The sequence below is a fragment of the Bufo bufo genome, chromosome 3 (assembly GCF_905171765.1).
Source record: "Bufo bufo chromosome 3, aBufBuf1.1, whole genome shotgun sequence".
Classification (NCBI taxonomy): domain Eukaryota; kingdom Metazoa; phylum Chordata; class Amphibia; order Anura; family Bufonidae; genus Bufo; species Bufo bufo.
The window spans coordinates 615,181,071-615,198,581 of record NC_053391.1 but is presented as its reverse complement, the minus strand read 5'-3'; the positions used below and the strand labels follow the sequence as shown (position 1 = coordinate 615,198,581).

Below are 17,511 nucleotides of genomic sequence, written 5' to 3'. Positions count from 1 at the left end.
GAGCAAAATTTCTCCGTCTGTCTGTTCTGCCGAGTCGCAAACATGTCTAGGTGTGGTATCGACCGCTTCTTTGTTATCTGAAGAAATATTTGTCGATTTAAACACCATTCTCCTTCTTTCAAAGTGTCTCTGATTAGAAAATCTGCGATCCTATTGTTTTTTCTCTTTATATGGACCGTCGTAATTGAGTGTATATTTTTTTTTGCCCATTGAAAGATTTTTCTTGATACCTTTGCCAAGGATGCACTTTTGTACCTCCCTGTTTGTTCAGGTAGGTGACCATAGTGATGTTGTCTGATAGGATTTTTATGTCTTTTCCTTTTATTTCTAACTGAAGAGCTTTTAGGGCTTCCCACACTGCTGATAACTCCCTTAGAATTGAGGAGGATAGGCTTAGATTTTGATATTATGTCCCATGTACTACAGAGATGTCTAAATGAGCCCCCCAACCAGATCTGCTGGCGTCTGTTGTTATTGTTACAGGGAGTATTTGTCGCCATGACCCTCCTTAGGATAGGTTTCTTCTGTCTAGCCACCATATTAACCACTTCACATCCGCCCATAGGATATAAACGTCCTATGGGTGGATGTTTATCTCTGAATGGACGTTCTGGAACGTCCAATCAGAGATGGCAGCTGCACGCTAATCGCGCAGCTGCCGAGCTGGGGGCCCACTGTCAGCGACATCAGGCCACCCCAGAGAGAAGGCAGGGACAGTTCTCAACAAGCGCTGTGTGTACAGATCAGAAAGCGCTATGCATGTGACTGCCAGGGCCGGGAGAGTGCAGGAGCCGTCAGGTCTTTCACAGACCACGATCAGCTCTGCACTGAGGCTGTACAGCGTTGTGTTCTGCTGTACAGCCTCTCTGGGGGCTGTATTTCCACTGTAACTAGGGCTACTATGTCAGCCCCAGTTACAGGAGAAATCAAGAGTGAAAAAAAAACTTAAATGTCCCCCAGAGGTCTAGTATGACCTTATGGTGGACGCAAAGTGTAAAAAATAAATAAATCCCCAATTAAGTAATTTAAAAAAATGTTAAAAATAGAAAGAAAATTAATAAAATAGACATATTTGGTATTGACTGGCTATATAAATATATCACATGATCCAACCCGTCTAATAAACACCATTGAAAAAAAAAAAATGATAAAAAAAAAAAGCAATTTTTGTCACCTTACATCACAAAAACTGCAACTCCAAGTGATCAAAAATGGCGTATATCACACAAAATGGTATCAATAAAACTGTCACTTCATCCTGCAAAAAATGAGCCCCTACATAAGAAAATCGCTAAAAAAAAATATATATATTGCTCTCAGAACATGGAGACACTAAAACATCATTTTTTTGTTTCAAAAATGCTATTATTGTGTTAAAGTGAAATAAATAAATAAAAAATATACATATTAGGTATCGCCACATCCGTAACAACCAGCTCTATAAAACTATCACATGACCTAATCCCTCAGGTGAACACTGTAAAAAAATAAAAATAAAAACTGTACAAAAAAAGAAATTTTTTGTCATCTAACATCACATAGAGTGCAACACCAAGCGATCAAAAAGGCGTATGCCCCCCAAAATAGTACCAATCAAACCGTCACCTCATCCTGCAAAAAATGAGATCCTAACTAAGACAATGGGTCAAAAAATGGGTCAGACTATGGAGACACTAAAACATAATTTTTTTGGTTTCGAAAATGCTATTATTGTAAAACTTAAATAAATAAGGTATGCATATTAGGTATTGCCACGTCCATAACCATCTGAACTATAAAAGTGTAACATGACCTAACCCCTCAGGTGAACGCTGTAAAATGAAATAAATAAAAACGCTGCTAAAATAACCAATTTTTTGGTTACCTTGCCCCATAAAGTGTAATAATGAATGATCAAAAAATCATATGTACCCAAAAATGGTACCAATAAAAACGTCAACTCTTCCCGCAAAAAACGAGCCCCTGCACAAGACGATCGGCAGAAAAAATAAAAATAAATGGTGTTCAGAAAATGGAGACACAAAAACAATTTGTTTTTCAAAAACTGAAACAAACAAAGTAGACATATTTGATATCATATTTGATATCTACAAAAATTACACATGATCTACCCTGTCAGATGAATGTTGTAGCTTTTTTATTTTTTGACCGATTGTCTTAGTTAGGGTCTCATTTAAAATAAAAACAGGGCCAAAACAGCCATTTTTTAGTTACCTTGGCCAAAAAACGTAATATAGAGCAATTAAAAATCATATGTACCCCAAAATAGTACCAATAAAACTGGCCCCTTATCCCCTAGTTTCCAAAATGGGGTCACTTTTTGGAGTTTTTACTGTAAGGGTTCATCAGGGGGGCTTCAAATGGGACATGGCATCTAAAAACCAGTTCAGCAAAATCTGCCTTCCAAAAACCATATGGCGCTCCTTTTCTTCTGCTTCCTGCTATGTGCCCTTACATCAGTTTACGACCACATGTGGGGTGTTTATGTAAACCGTAGAATCAGGGTAATAAATATTAAGTTTTGTCTTGCTGTTAACCCTCGATGTGTTAAAGAATTGGAACAAAATTGTTTAAGAATGTCTGTTAACCCTCAATGTGTTAAAGAATGGATTAAAATGGAAAATCTGCCAAAAAAGTGAAATTCTTTTCAGTAACTTGAGGGATGTAGTTTCTACAATGGGGTCATTTATGGGGGGTTTCCACTATGTAAGCCTCACAAAGTGACTTCAGACCTGAACTGGTCCTTAAAAAGTGAGTTTTGGAAATTTTCTTAAAAATTTTAAGAATTGCTTCTAAAATTCTAAGCCTTTTAACGTCCTAAAAAAATAAAATGACATTTACAAAATGATGCCAACATACAATAGACATGTGGGGAATGTTAAGTAATAAATATTTTATGAGGTATCACTTTCTGTTTAAAAGCAGAGAAATAGAAATTTTCGAAAAATTCAAATTTTAAAAAATTTTGGGTAAATTTGGGATTATTTTATAAATAAAGGTGAAATATATCGACTCAAATTTACCGCTGTCATAAAGTACAATTTGTCACGAGAAAACAATAAGTAAAAGCGCTCCAAAGTTATCAACACATAAAATGACACATGTAGATTTGCTAAATTAAGCGTGGTCAGGAAGGGGGTAAATGGCCCGGATGTGAAGTGGTTAAAGAGTCTTTTACCTGCTGAGGGACTCTCACTTTCTTTTCTAATGAGAACCTGGTCTTGTCCGAAGAGAAATTTCCTGATTTATTTTTGATAGTTTTTCTACAGGGTGGAAAGTCTTCATAAGATGTGAGTCCAACAACATTCCAAGAAAAATCTTCCTTTTTTCGGGACAAAGATGTGATTTTTCTAGATTTACCATCCAGCCTAGGTCTTTCAGATCCTGCTGTACTATGTTTAAGTGATTCTCCAATTTTTCTTTTGACTCTGTGGCAATGAGAAAATCGTCCAGATAAGGGATAACAAGTATCCCTTTCTGATGTAGACTTGCTACCACCTCTGACATTACCTTTGAGAAGACTCTGGGGGCTGACGTTAGGCCAAAGGGAAGGACCTGGAATCGAAAGTGGAAAACTTTTTCCCCCGATTGAACCGCAAACCTCAGATATTTGTGATGACCGCTGCATATAGGGATATGATAATATGCGTCGGCCAGATCCAAGGTTGCCATGTAAATGTCTTTTCCGAGAAGATTTATTGTAGATTTTATTGTTTCCATTTTGAAATGTTTGTGCTGGACCTGGCGATTTAGGCCCTTTAAATTTATAATTGCTCTGTGAGAGCCATTACTAAGAAAATTGGGGAATAAAAGCCTGTCTTTTCTTCTTCAGGTGGAACAGGAACAATGGCTTTCTCCTGAAGTAGAATCATCAGTTGATTTATGAGCACTGACTGATCATTTTTTAGTTCTTTGGTAATGCAAAAAACATCCTGAGGAGGGGAGGAAAATTCTATCTTTAGACCTGCTAAAATTACGTCTAATACCCAGGGGGATCTGCAGATTTTTTCCCAGGAGGGACATTTTTTTTTTTTTAGCCTTCCTCCCACTGCGCCTCTGACGTCATTGACTGCTAGGCTTTTGAGAGGAATTTGTTTGGTTAAAGAGAAAACCTCTACCCCTACCTCTACCTGAAAAAAACTTTTTTTCTGGTCCTGCCCGCCCTTTGTGGAGGAGCCAAAATTCCATCTCTGAAGAAAATATTTGGGTTCTGTCGGAAAACCTTTTTTCCTATTTGTAACTTTTTCAAGGATATCATCGAGTACGGCCCCGATTACTCTGTCTCCCTCACAGGGGATACCGCACAACTTATTTTTTGAGGCTGAATCCCCCTGACCATGACCTCAGCCACACCGCTCTTCTAGTGGCATTAGAGAGGGCTGCAGATGTGGCCGCCAGTTTTATCGTAACTACAGAGGCATCCGCCAGAAAATTCGCTGCCTGTTTAAACATGGGTAAGTAGGCAATAATGCCCTCCCTTGGAGTTCCTGCCGCTAAATGCTTTTCCATCTGGTTAATCCAAATGGTCATGGACCTGGCAGTATAAGTGGCCGCTACACTTGGTCTTAGAATGGCCATAGAAGCTTCCCAGGATCTTTTTAAAAGAGCTTTACTTTTTTTGTCCATGGGGTCTTTTAAAAGACCTACATCCTCAAAAGGGAGAGCAGATTGTTTTGTTACTTTTGCTACCGGAGCATCTACTTTAGGGCATTTATCCCAAAGGGTGGTATCCTCCACGGAAAACTGATACTTTCTTTTAAAAATCCTAGAGACCCCAGGCTTTTTTTTCTAGGTCTGACCATTCTTTATTAATAAGTTGGCTAATGTTAGAATGCAGGGGAAAAACCCTTTTCCTTTTTTCCCCCCAAGCCTCTAAACATAAGGTCCTGTACGGATTTTGGTTGTTTAGAGACTTCCAGATTTAAAGTCGCCCTTATGGTTTTCAAGAGAGAATCTGTCTCTTCAATGGAACGAAGGGGACGACCGGACTCGTCTTCAGAGGAATCAGAGTCAGACCCGGAAAGTAACTCCCCTTCATCAAAATCTTCCTCCTGCAGATTAATTTCAGAAGAGGCGGACACTGCTGACATGGAAGTGGAAGGTTTTTGAGCTGTGGACAGCAATTTACAGTCCACACCGCTGCTCACTTCCTCTTTGATAATGTTTCTGATATTATCCAGAAGGGAAGGAGATTCTTCGGATACAATCTTTTCCAAACACTTCACACAGAGGGTTTTTTTATGACCGGAAGGCAGTCCCTTTTTGCAAATTGAACACTTTTTTATACGCTGAGAGGATTCAGCCGATTTTTGTGTATTCCTGACCTAGGGGAATATATTAAAAGAATATGTTCAGAAGGAAGCAGCCTTTGGTCATAAACACAAATAGGTATCCCCTCACCATGGTGAAAAACAGAAATTTCCTTGTTACCACAAGTGAAACATATCTGTTACACCCCCCAGGGGAGGAGAGCTTACCGGGATGAGGGCTTTGGTCGGGTCTACACGGTCTGAATCCCCTGGAGTAGACATGATCCAATGCTTCTTCCTCCCAGGAAGACGCTGGAAAACGCTTCTTCCCTCTCTTTTTTAAAGTGCTCGTTGCCTAGGGGAAGTATGTCAGCTACAGCGCTCCTGAGATCTCGTTTGCGATCAAGTGACCCGCCAGTCCTATCACGATAATGCGCACGGACGCTGCCCGGGGGGCTGCCTCAACCGGAGGACTTATGCCAGAGAACCAGGAAGGGTCGCACCGCGAGCCCCACGACCCTGTTCTCCACCCAGCACACTAATAAGTGCTCCTTTGATCTTCAGCTGAGCGCCAAGAACCGAACTCCTGCCAGTGCGTGGCCTTTGCAGGAGGATCTCCACACATCCCAGAGGGACAGGAAACAACTGGAGCAGGTAAGGGGAGGGGGCTATTTAAAGATCTCCACGTTGTTTCCTGTCCCTGGGGGAGGCGGGGTAACCTCCTGTGAATCTGTGCCGCTGTGGAGGCGTTTGGAAAACAGGGAATAATATGGCTGAAGAAAACACATTAGGGAAGCCCAAACATAACTGTTCCTTCACAGTAATGATTGAAAAAAGAAGCACAGCACTTATCCTAATGGTTTTTGCAAACTCAGGTACACTTTAAAGATATATTATGAAGCTAATAAGCATTGAACGTACTCAGCTAAGAAAAGGGTACACTAATTCTGTCCTGCTACTAACAACAGTGACTCCCCCAACAAGACTAGACTTTAATAGCTTTTTTTTCCATTCCATTGTGCAGTTGAAGTTGTAAGTTAACATACATCGTTGCCACATTCATTAAAACTCAGTTTTTAACAATTCCTGACATCTAATCCTAGTACACAGTCACTCTCTTAGGTCAGTTCAGATCACGCAAGAATGTGAAATGTCGGAATAATACTAGAGACAATAGAGATATTTATCATCTTCGTACACCAGTCTTCTGGTGAAAATAAAATTGCTAACTCTTTGTTTGGGACTTTTTAAATGCCACTGCGTCTAAATTTAGGTGCTATATGGCGTTTCACTGCAGCCCTCGCCATTTTCCGAAAAGGAGGTTTGGTGAGAGGGGAAGGCCAGCTGGCCAGGCAGATTTATCTTCTTTTACACCAGTTATCTGGCATAAATGAAAACTGAAACTGCACCTCAACATAAATTAAAGGGGTTATCCAAATTCTAAAAGATTCCACTAAATGCCTGGGACCCTTGTATACATTATACTTACCTGCTCCCCGACACCCGCGTCGCTCCGGATTCCTGCACAGCCGCCGCTGCATCTCCCTGTCGCGCTGATCAAAACATCTGGCGATGGGAGGAGCAGCCAATAGCAGGACGCAACTGTGACCAGCCACAAGGGGGCTCATCACCGTTGCGCCCTGCTATGTTTTTATCTGTGCGATGGGGAGATGCAGTGGTGGCCGTGCAGGGATCCCGAGCGACATGGGAGCCGGGGAGCAGGTAAGCATAATGTATACGAGAGGCCCGGGCATTGGAGGGCATCTTTTAGAATTCAGATAACCTCTTTAACCCCTTAAGGACTGCTTTATTGCGGATGTGTAATATTAGATGTACTAAATCAATATTATCACGATTCAGTAAAGATGCATATTACTGAATAAAAGATCTAATATTGATATCAGAGAGAATCTCCGATTGGAATATTCATTCCATAGTCATATCAGGCTTGATAATTTATAACTTATGTAGCAATACTAGGGTTGTTGTGGGTATCGAAATATCGGATTTGACATTTATCGATACTAGGCTGCCCTACTGCGCAGCCTAGTGTCAGAGAACATGGAGCGTGTTGCTGTCAGCGCTCATGTTCCCTCGGCAGCACAGGGGAGAAGGACTCACTCTCTCCCTCCCCCCTGTGCCGCTGCTGCCAATAAGAAGACAGAGGGGCGGAGGAGGGGAGGGCGCACTGATAGTTAACCTTTAATACAGGAGGCAGGTGCTGGCAGCAGAATCACCTAGCCAGCACCCTGCCTCTGACATGGAGCTGCGATCAGCGGCAGTTAACCCATCAGGTGCGGCACCTGAGGGGTTAACTGCCGCTGATCTGCTGCCGGCACCCGCCTTCTGTATTAAAGGTTAATTATCATTGGTGGCGCAGTGCACCGCCCCCCCCCCCCCCCGTATTAACCCCTTAAGGACTCAACCCTATTTCACCTTAAGGACTTGACCATTTTTTGCAAATCTGACCAGTGTCACTTTAAGTGCTGATAACTTTAAAACGCTTTGACTTATCCAGGCCATTCTGAGATTGTTTTTTCGTCAGATATTGTACTTCATGACACTGGTAAAATAAAGTCAAAAAAATTTATTTTAATTTATAAAAAAATACCTTATTTACCAAAAATTTGTAAAAAAATTGCAAATTTGCAAGTTTCAATTTCTCTACTTATATAATACATAGTAATACCTCCAAAAATAGTTATTACTTTACATTCCCCATATGTCTACTTCATGTTTGGATCATTTTGGGAATGATATTTTATTTTTTGGGGATGTTACAAGGCTTAGAAGTTTAGAAGCAAATCTTGAAATTTTTTAGAAATTTTCAAAAACCAAATTTTTAGGGACCAGTTAAGGTCTGAAGTCACTTTGCGAGGCTTACATAATAGAAACCACCCAAAAATGACCCCATTCTATAAACTACACCCCTCAAGGTATTCAAAACAGATTTTACAAACTTTGTTAACCCTTTAGGTGTTCCACAAGAATTAATGGAAAATAGAGATACAATTTCAAAATTTCACTTTTTTGGCAGATTTCCCATTTTAATATTTTTTTACAAAGCAAGGGTTAACAGCCAAACAAAACTCAATATTTATGGCCCCGATTCTGTAGTTTACAGAAACACCCCATATGTGGTCGTAAACCGCTGTACGGGCACACGGCAGGGCGCAGAAGGAAAGGAATGCCATATGGTTTTTGGAAGGCAGGTTTTGCTGGACTGTTTTTTTTGACACCATGTCCCATTTGAAGCCCCCCTGATGCACCCCTAGAGTAGAAACTCCATAAAAGTGACCCCATCTAAGAAACTACACCCCTCAAGGTATTCAAAACTGATTTTACAAATATCGTTAACCCGTTAGGTGTTCCACAAGAATTAATGGAAAATAGAGATACAATTTCGAAATTTCACTTTTTTGGCAGATTTTCCATTTTAATAATTTTTTTCCACTTACAAAGCAAGGGTTAACAGCCAAACCAAACTCAATATTTATGGCCCCGATTCTGTAGTTTACAGAAACACCCCATATGTGGTCGTAAACCGCTGTACGGGCACACGGCAGGGCGCAGAAGGAAAGGAATGCCATATGGTTTTTGGAAGGCAGGTTTTGCTGGACAGTTTTTTTTGACACCATGTCCCATTTGAAGCCCCCCTGATGCAACCCTAGAGTAGAAACTCCATAAAAGTGACCCCATCTAGGAAACTACACCCCTCAAGGTATTCAAAACAGATTTCACAAGCGTCGTTAACGCTTTAGGTGTTCCACAATAGTTATTAGTAAATGGAGATGAAATTTCAGAATTAAAATTTTTGGGCAAATTTTCCATTTTAATCAATTTTTCCCAGTAACAAAGCAAGGGTTAACAGCCAAACAAAACTCAATATTTATGTCCCTGATTCTGTAGTTTACAGAAACACCCCATATGTGGTCGTAAACAGCTGTACGGGCACACGGCAGGGCGCAGAAGGAAAGGAATGCCATACGGTTTTTGGAGGCAGATTTTGCTGGACTGGTTTTTTTGACACCATGTCCCATTTGAAGCCCCCCTGATGCACCCCTAGTGTAGAAACTCCAAAAAAGTGGCCCCATTTTAGAAACTACGGGATAGGATGGCAGTATTGTTGGTACTAGTTTAGGGTACATATGATTTTTGGATGCTCTATATTACACTTTTTGTGAGGCAAGAAAACAAGAAATAGCTGTTTTGGCACCGTTTTTATTTTTTGTTATTTACAACATTCATCTGACAGGTTAGATCATGTGATATTTTTATAGAGCCAGTCGATACAGACGCGGCGATACCTAATATGTATACTGTATAATAATGTATTTATGTAAGTTTTACACAATGATTTCATTTTTGAAGCAAAAAAAATCATGTTTTAGTGTTTCCATAGTTTTTCATACTTTTTGATCGCTTGCTATTACACTTTTTGTGATGTAAGGTGACAAAAAATGGTTTATTTAGCACAGTTTTTATTAAAAAAAAATTTACGGTGTTCATCTGAGGGGTGTGATATTTTTATAGAGTTGGTCGATACAAACGCGGCGATACCTAATATGTATACTTTTTTTTCCCCTATTTACCAATTTTTTTTTTACTTTATTTGGGGAAAATTACGTTTTTGTTTACTTTTACTTGAAACTTTTAATTTTTTGGGGGGAAAACTTAATTTTTTCACTTTATTTTTTGTCCCACTTTGGGACTTGAACTTTTGGGGGTCTAATCCTTTACAATGCATTCTAATACTTCTGTACTGCACCGCCGCACAGCCGCCGCAACCGCAGGTAAAAGCCGCAAACCGCAGGTCTGAATTGACCCCCCCGGAGTGTTGTGACAGGATGCCCGATGAATGATTTCAGCGGGCATCCTGTTCCTATTAACCCCTGCCGCGCCGCAATGTCTGTTTAAAGTTAGGATGTACCGGTACGCCCCGAGTCCTTAAGAACTCGGGAAACAGGGCGTACCGGTACGCCCTAAGTCCCTAAGGGGTTAAGCGTCTCCTCCAGCATCACAGGGGATATCAAGATCGTCGTAACATTTCCTGGTCTTGATGAATCTCCCCCAATGATTTATTTCAGCTTTTATTCACTCAGAAGTTACATACAGTACAGACCAAAAGTTTGGACACACCTTCTTATTCAAAGAGTTTTCTTTATTTTCATGACTATGAAGGCATCAAAACTATGAATTAACACATGTGGAATTATATACATAACAAACAAGTGTGAAACAACTGACTATATGTCATATTCTAGGTTCTTCAAAGTAGCCACATTTTGCTTTGATTACTGCTTTGCACACTCTTGGCATTCTCTTGATGAGCTTCAAGAGGTAGTCCCCTGAAATGGTCTTCACTTCACAGGTGTGCCCTGTCAGGTTTAATAAGTGGGATTTCTTGCCTTATAAATGGGGTTGGGACCATCAGTTGCGTTGAGGAGAAGTCAGGTGGATACACAGCTGATAGTCCTACTGAATAGACTGTTAGAATTTGTATTATGGCAAGAAAAAAGCAGCTAACAGTCTATTCAGTAGGACTATCAGCTGTGTATCCACCTGACTTCTCCTCAACGCAACTGATGGTCCCAACCCCATTTATAAGGCAAGAAATCCCACTTATTAAACCTGACAGGGCACACCTGTGAAGTGAAGACCATTTCAGGGGACTACCTCTTGAAGCTCATCAAGAGAATGCCAAGAGTGTGCAAAGCAGTAATCAAAGCAAAAGGTGGCTACTTTGAAGAACCTAGAATATGACATATTTTCAGTTGTTTCACACTTGTTTGTTATGTATATAATTCCACATGTGTTAATTCATAGTTTTGATGCCTTCAGTGTGAATCTACAATTTTCATAGTCATGAAAATAAAGAAAACTCTTTGAATGAGAAGGTGTGTCTAAACTTTTGGTCTGTACTGTATACCAAGTTGACTGTGCCTTTAAATAGCTTGGAAAGTTCCAGAAAATAATGCCATGCCTTTAGGCAGTGTCGGACTGGGGTACCTAGGGCCCACCAGTAAAATGAATTTTGGGGGCCCACCGTACAGATACGTTCAAATATAATAAATATGTTTTTTTATATGAACATAGGCTGGTTGAGGTGCTGTACATTGAATACATGTATGTAGTGCAGTAAGTCTACTGTGTTATGTGCCACTTGTGCAGGAGGTGGGAGACTAGGGGCCCATCTTGCTCAGGGGCCCACCGGGGGATTCCCCTGTACCCCTGTGGGCTAGTCTGAGCCTGCCTTTAGGAGCTTCTGTTCATTAATTGGAGGTGTACCTGTGGCAGTATTTAAAGGCTTATGTGCGTCTTTGCTTGACATCATGGGAAAAATCTAAAGAAATCTGCCAAGACATCAGAAAAAAGAATTGTGCACCCCCACTAGTCTGGTACCTCCTTGGAAGCAATTTCCAAATTCCTGTAGGTATCAAGTTCTGCTCAAATGATAATATGCATGTTTAAATGCCATGAAACCACACACACCGCCATCATACTGTTCAGGAAAGAGATGTGTGTCTCCTAGAGATGAACAAACTTTGGTGCGAAAAATCCAAATTTATTCAACAACAACAGCAAACAAACCTGTGAAGATGTTGGAGGAAACTGGTACAAAAGTATCTACAGGTATACCAACAGTAAAACATCTCCTATAGCGGCATCACCTGACAGGCCGCTCGGCAAGGAAGGAGCCACTGCTCCAAAACCACCCAAAACAAAGTCAGGGTCACAGTTTACAACTGCACACGGAGACACATCTTACTTTATGGAGAAATGCCCTCCAGTCTGATGAAAGAAAAATGGAACTAATTGGCCATTTTCATGCATGGAACAAAAAAGGAAAGACTTTCCAGCCAAAGAACACCATGGTGGCAGCATTATGTTTTAGGAGTGCTTTGCTGCAGGAGGGACCACTACACGTCACAAATGGAAGGTATTACAAGGAAGAAAAATGATGACCCCTATTCAGCCTACGTTGTCCATGCACGTTAGTGAGACTTAAAAGGGTTGTGTCACTTCAGCAAATGGCATTTATTATGTAGAGAAAGTTAATACAAGGCACTTACTAATGTATTGTTATTGTCCATATTGCTTCATTCATTTTTCCATCACATTATACACTGCTCATTTCCATGGTTACAGACCACCCTGCAATCCATCCATGGTGGTCGTGCTTGCACAATATAGGAAAAAGTGCCAGCCTCTCTGGTGGCCGGGACTGCGGGAGTGCACATAGGCTGGTGCTTTTTCCTATAGTGTACAAGCACGGCCACTGCTGCTGGATTGCAGGGTGGTCGTAACCATAAAAACGAGCAGCGTATAATGTGATGGAAAAATGAATCAAGCCAGCGAAGGAGGTAATATGAACAATCCAAATACATTAGTAAGTGCCTTGTATTAACTTCCTCTACATGATAAATGCTATTTGCTGAAGTGAGACAACCCCTTTAAGGACAACAAAGTGAAGACAATGGAGCCCTGACCTCAATCACATCGAAAATTTATGGGCACAACAGAAAAATCATGTGCAAGGAGCCTTACAAGCCTGACTCCATTTTGCCAATGTATTGTGAGAAGCTTGTAAAAGGCTACCCTATTATAATAATAATAATAATAATCATAATAATAATAATATTCTTTTTTTATATAGCGCCACCATATTCCTCAGCGTTTACAATTCAGAGGGTTCATGTCCAAACCAAAACAGACATCACAGAATTACAGACTAATATACAAGTAGAACACCAGGAGTGAGGACCCTGCTCGCATGAGCTGGTGCATTGAGTGTGAAGGTTACCGTTGGATGATGGTGTTCAGTTCTGAAGAATGAGGGTGGGTGAGGGGTTAAAAAGGGATGAGTCAGTTTATGGAATGTGATAAGCCTGCCTAAAAACATGCGTTTTAAAGGCACATTTAAAGTTATGGAATTTGGGAATTAACCTGATTGCCCGGGGCAGTGCATGTCAAAGAGTTGGTGCAGCTTGAGAAAAGTCTTGGAGACGCGAGTGAGAGGTTCTAATTATGGATATAAGGGTCCATTCACACATCCGTGTGTGTTTTGCGGATCGCAAAACACGGACAGCGGCAATGTGCGTTCCGCATTTTGCTGACCGCACATCGCCGGCACTTAATAGAAAATGCCTATTCTTGTTCGCAATTGCGGACAAGAATAGGACATGTTCTATTTTTTTCTGGATCGGAATTGCGGACCCGGAAGTGCGGGTCCGCATTTTCGGATCCGGGCGGCACATTGTGTGGCCCCATAGAAATGAATGGGCCTGCAATTCCGTTCCGCAAAATGCGTAACGGAATTGCGGACGTGTGAATGGAGCCTTAGTCTTAGATCATTAACAGAATGGAGAGCACGAGTAGGATGGTAGATGGAAATGAGGGAGGAGATGTATGGAGGAGCAGCACTCTGGAGAGCTTTGTGGGTGAGAAGTTTGAACTGTATTTGGTGGTGGATGGGCAACCAGTGAAATGACTGGCACAGTATAGAAACATCAGTATAGCGGGTGGACAGATAGATAAAGCCTCACTGCAGTATTTAGGACAGACTGAAGGGGGGAGAGTTTAGAGCGGGGAAGACCGAACAGTAATGATTTACAGTAGGCCAGATGAGTATCAAAATATGTGACCCAAATTAGACATTTAAAGGCTATGTACACCTTCGGAGGCTATTTGTGTTTATAATTGCATTTTACTCATTTTTGGCTAAAAATCATATTTTCGATTGTCCTTTATTACAAATATTGAGCCGTTCTGTCACAAAGGGTTAACTGTTTTTCTAACTGTGTGGCTGGTACTTTGACTTTTGTGCCGGTCATCTAATAAGCCTTATCTCTAAACTACTAAGAGGACAAAAACACTTATTTAAGCCACATTCTGATCAGTAAGACAAGAACGGAGCTATAATGAGGTCAGAGAGCAGAGATAAGGAGTCCGTCTGCTCCTGGTCTGACGGAAAAGACAAAAAATCCATAGGCTGCTACTAGAGTATCTCAGCTCTGTACAGAAAAAAGGATTCCGTATTTTTAATAAAGATCAATTGAAGAAATGATTTTTAGCTCAAAATGAGTACAATTCAATAATTAAAAAAATTGTTCCCAAAGGTGTTCATAGCATTTAAGGATAATGCTGCCAAATACTAACCACATGTATGTAAACCTCTAGGCCACTGGGAATATGATAAAAGAAACAAAATCTGAAATAAACCATTGTCTCTAGTATTTTTCTGACATTTCACATTCCTGAAATATAGTAGTGATCCAAACTGACCTGAGGGAGGGAACGTGTACACGGATGAGATGTTAGGAAAAACTAAGTTTTAATGAATATGGCTTAGGGGATGTTCAGTTTCCATTTTGTGGTATGTTTAACGTATAGGTTAAGACCTACATGAAAAGAACGTATACAAACGTATGCTATTTAATGGATATCTTTCTTTTTTTTAACCTAAACATTTGACGGATCTGCATACGTTTCAGTAAGTTTGTGTCCATTTTTCTAAAAGTATACATTTTTGGGAAAACTTTCTTCTTGAAATAAAGTTTGAAACGATATGTATAAAAGATGAAAACGTAATCGGTCTCTGCAAAGTAAAAAAAAAGTGTACATTTTTATAATTATTTTTTTTGGTATACCACTCTATTCTGTCAAGGACAGAAACAGTGAAAAACTATGCACTTTTGAACCATGGTTGCCCAGTTACAGTCTATGGATATATCGCGAAATATGTTTCAATACGTTTTTATGTTTTTAAAACTTCAATTGTACATTATGGGGGAGATTTATCAAACTGGTGTAAAGTAGAACTGACATAGTTGCCCATAGCAACCAATCAGATTCCACCTTTCATTTTCCAAAAGAGCTGTCAAAAATGAAAGGTGGAATCTGATTGGTTGCTATGGGCAAATAAACAAGTTCTACTTTTACACCAGTTTGATAAATCTCCCCCTATGTGCAGGGGTGCACCTAGCCTTTCTGCTGCCTGAGGCGAAAACTGAAATGGCGCGCCCCACCCCCCATGCCAATTTCTTAACCTAACCCCTTTGCCACAATGAAAGTGCTCATTGCCCATGGCCCCTCTGCTGCCCTCCTCTTGCCCCTTCCTGGGTGCTGCCTGAGGCAATCGCCTCACCTGGCCTCATTGGTGGTGCACCCCTGCCTATGTGCCTCAAAATCAGGGATCCATTTTTTATTGCAGAAACATGTTATATTGCGGAGGGGAAACAATACATTTACTCACCTATTTCTCTCCGAATCTCCACACACTGCTTGGCACGTGGCAAGGAGTTGCTCAAAGTGCCACTTGAAGACTTAAAAAACTCAAAGCAATACTTATTTTTCCCAATCTCAAATAACGTGCAGTTGAAGTGACAGCTCTTCTCCCCTTTCTGTAGAGCAATTTCTGCTAGCGTAGTGACATCTTCACCCGGGCTCCTGGGCGACTCTTTGTACACAGTTATTTTCCCTTCAGCATAATTACATGGAGGCGCTATAATGGAAATAGCCATTGAGGTATCACATTTTTTTCCCATCACGGTGACTAGCTTATACTTGAAGGTCTTGACAAGGTCAACAGGCCCCATATGAGCGATGACCGATTCGGAAAGCGTGGGTTTAAGGGACACTGTAATGAAAGCTTCAGGTCGCACAGACGCACATTCAAACTCTACCCACTGAGAAGAGGACAGCGGCACCTCCTTGTACGTCTTATACAGCATAAATCTATCACTTGGCTCCTCCACCTCCTGAAAGCTATGTGTGTGCTCCACCTCCAGTAGAAGTTTGGGTTCGCGATCAGGAAATCCAGAACATAACCGTTCATTGGTGAAGACCCCAACGTGGAAAGATCTCAGCGTATCTTTTGTTGTCCTGTTCAGGTCAATGTGAAAAATTGGCCAGGTGACATTGAGGAGGCTGCTCATAAAGGAAATGGAGCTATCATTTTCTGTCTCAAGGCTGAGTTGAAACCGATAGAGTCCGGCTGATATGAAATAGATACACTCAAATTCCAGTTCACCCTGCGAATGGTTGGCTGGGAGCTCTTTCCTGGTAATTATTTGGTTGCTCTTTACTTCCAGAAGATTTACTGAAGCATTTTTTGACAAGCTGTAATTGTCTTGTACGCTGAAGTCCACATAGACGGAAGATTTGCTTAAAGCTATGTGGTGAGATTGTTTCAGGAGGAGATGGCCGGGCTCACTGAAAACTGAAGAGAAAAGCGGTTAACAAAAGCCTACAGACAAAAACATATCCTGTGGCAGTGACCTACAGAAGTGGGGATTATAGGACACAAATTATCCTCTCGATGACGGGACAAAAGCTGTAGCCACCAGAGTTGCCTTCGTGACTGATGTTTGCTTAAGGGGCAGTACGAAGACTGATGGGGAGATATATTAAAACAGTTGTAAAGGAAAACTGGCTTGGTTCTCCATAGCAACCAATCAGATTCCACCTTTCATTTTCCAAAGGAGCTCTGAAAAATAAAAAGGTGGAATCTGATTGGTTGATATGGACAACTAAGAGTACTTTCACACTAGTGTTTTTCTTTTCCGGTATTGAGTTCCGTCAGAGGGGCTCAATACCGGAAAAAAACTGATCAGTTTTATCCTAATGCATTGTGAATGGAGAGCATTCCATTCAGGATGCATCAATTCAGTCCCTCTTACGTTTTTTCTCCGGCCAAAAATCCTGAACACTTGCCGGAATGCCGGATCCGGCATTAATTTCCATTCAAATGTATTAGTGCCGGATCCGGCATTAAAATTGCCGCATTGACGGATCCGTTCCGCGCATGCGCAGACCTTAAATTCTGTGAAAAAAAATACCGGATCCATTTTTCTGGATGACACCGGAGAGATGGATCCGGTATTTCAATGCATTTGTCAGACGGATCCGCATCCGGATCCGTCTGACAAATGCCATCCACTGCCTGCCGGAATCCTCTGCCGCAAGTATGAAAGTACCCTAAGCCAGTACTACTTTACACCAGTTTTGATAAATCTCAGCCTGTGCGTCTTATAAGTAGTGTTTTTTTTATGGCGTTTTCCCTTTTACAGAAGGTGATGTGAAAAGGCCTGAAAAAAAAAAAGCTCCAGCATGCTGCATTTTTGAAAAGAAGCCAGAAAGACACAAACCGCCTAATGAACAAAAACGCCACGAGCAAAAAACGCTTGTGTGTCCTGCATTTCATGTTTGCTGAAGGCCTAGTCAACACAGACACAGAAGGAAAAAGGGAAAAGGACTTATC

At 41.0% G+C, this 17,511-nt stretch overlaps 1 protein-coding gene across 1 annotated transcript in view; it reads right to left on the bottom strand.

Moving 5' to 3' along the window:
* Positions 1 to 17,511, bottom strand: part of THSD1 (thrombospondin type 1 domain containing 1) — a 35,571-nt gene that overhangs the window by 10,484 nt on the left and 7,576 nt on the right. Inside the window, exon 3 of the mRNA XM_040426070.1 lies at positions 15,505 to 16,470. Coding sequence (XP_040282004.1) covers positions 15,505 to 16,470 — 966 coding nt within the window. The remainder of the gene's footprint in view (positions 1 to 15,504; positions 16,471 to 17,511) is intronic.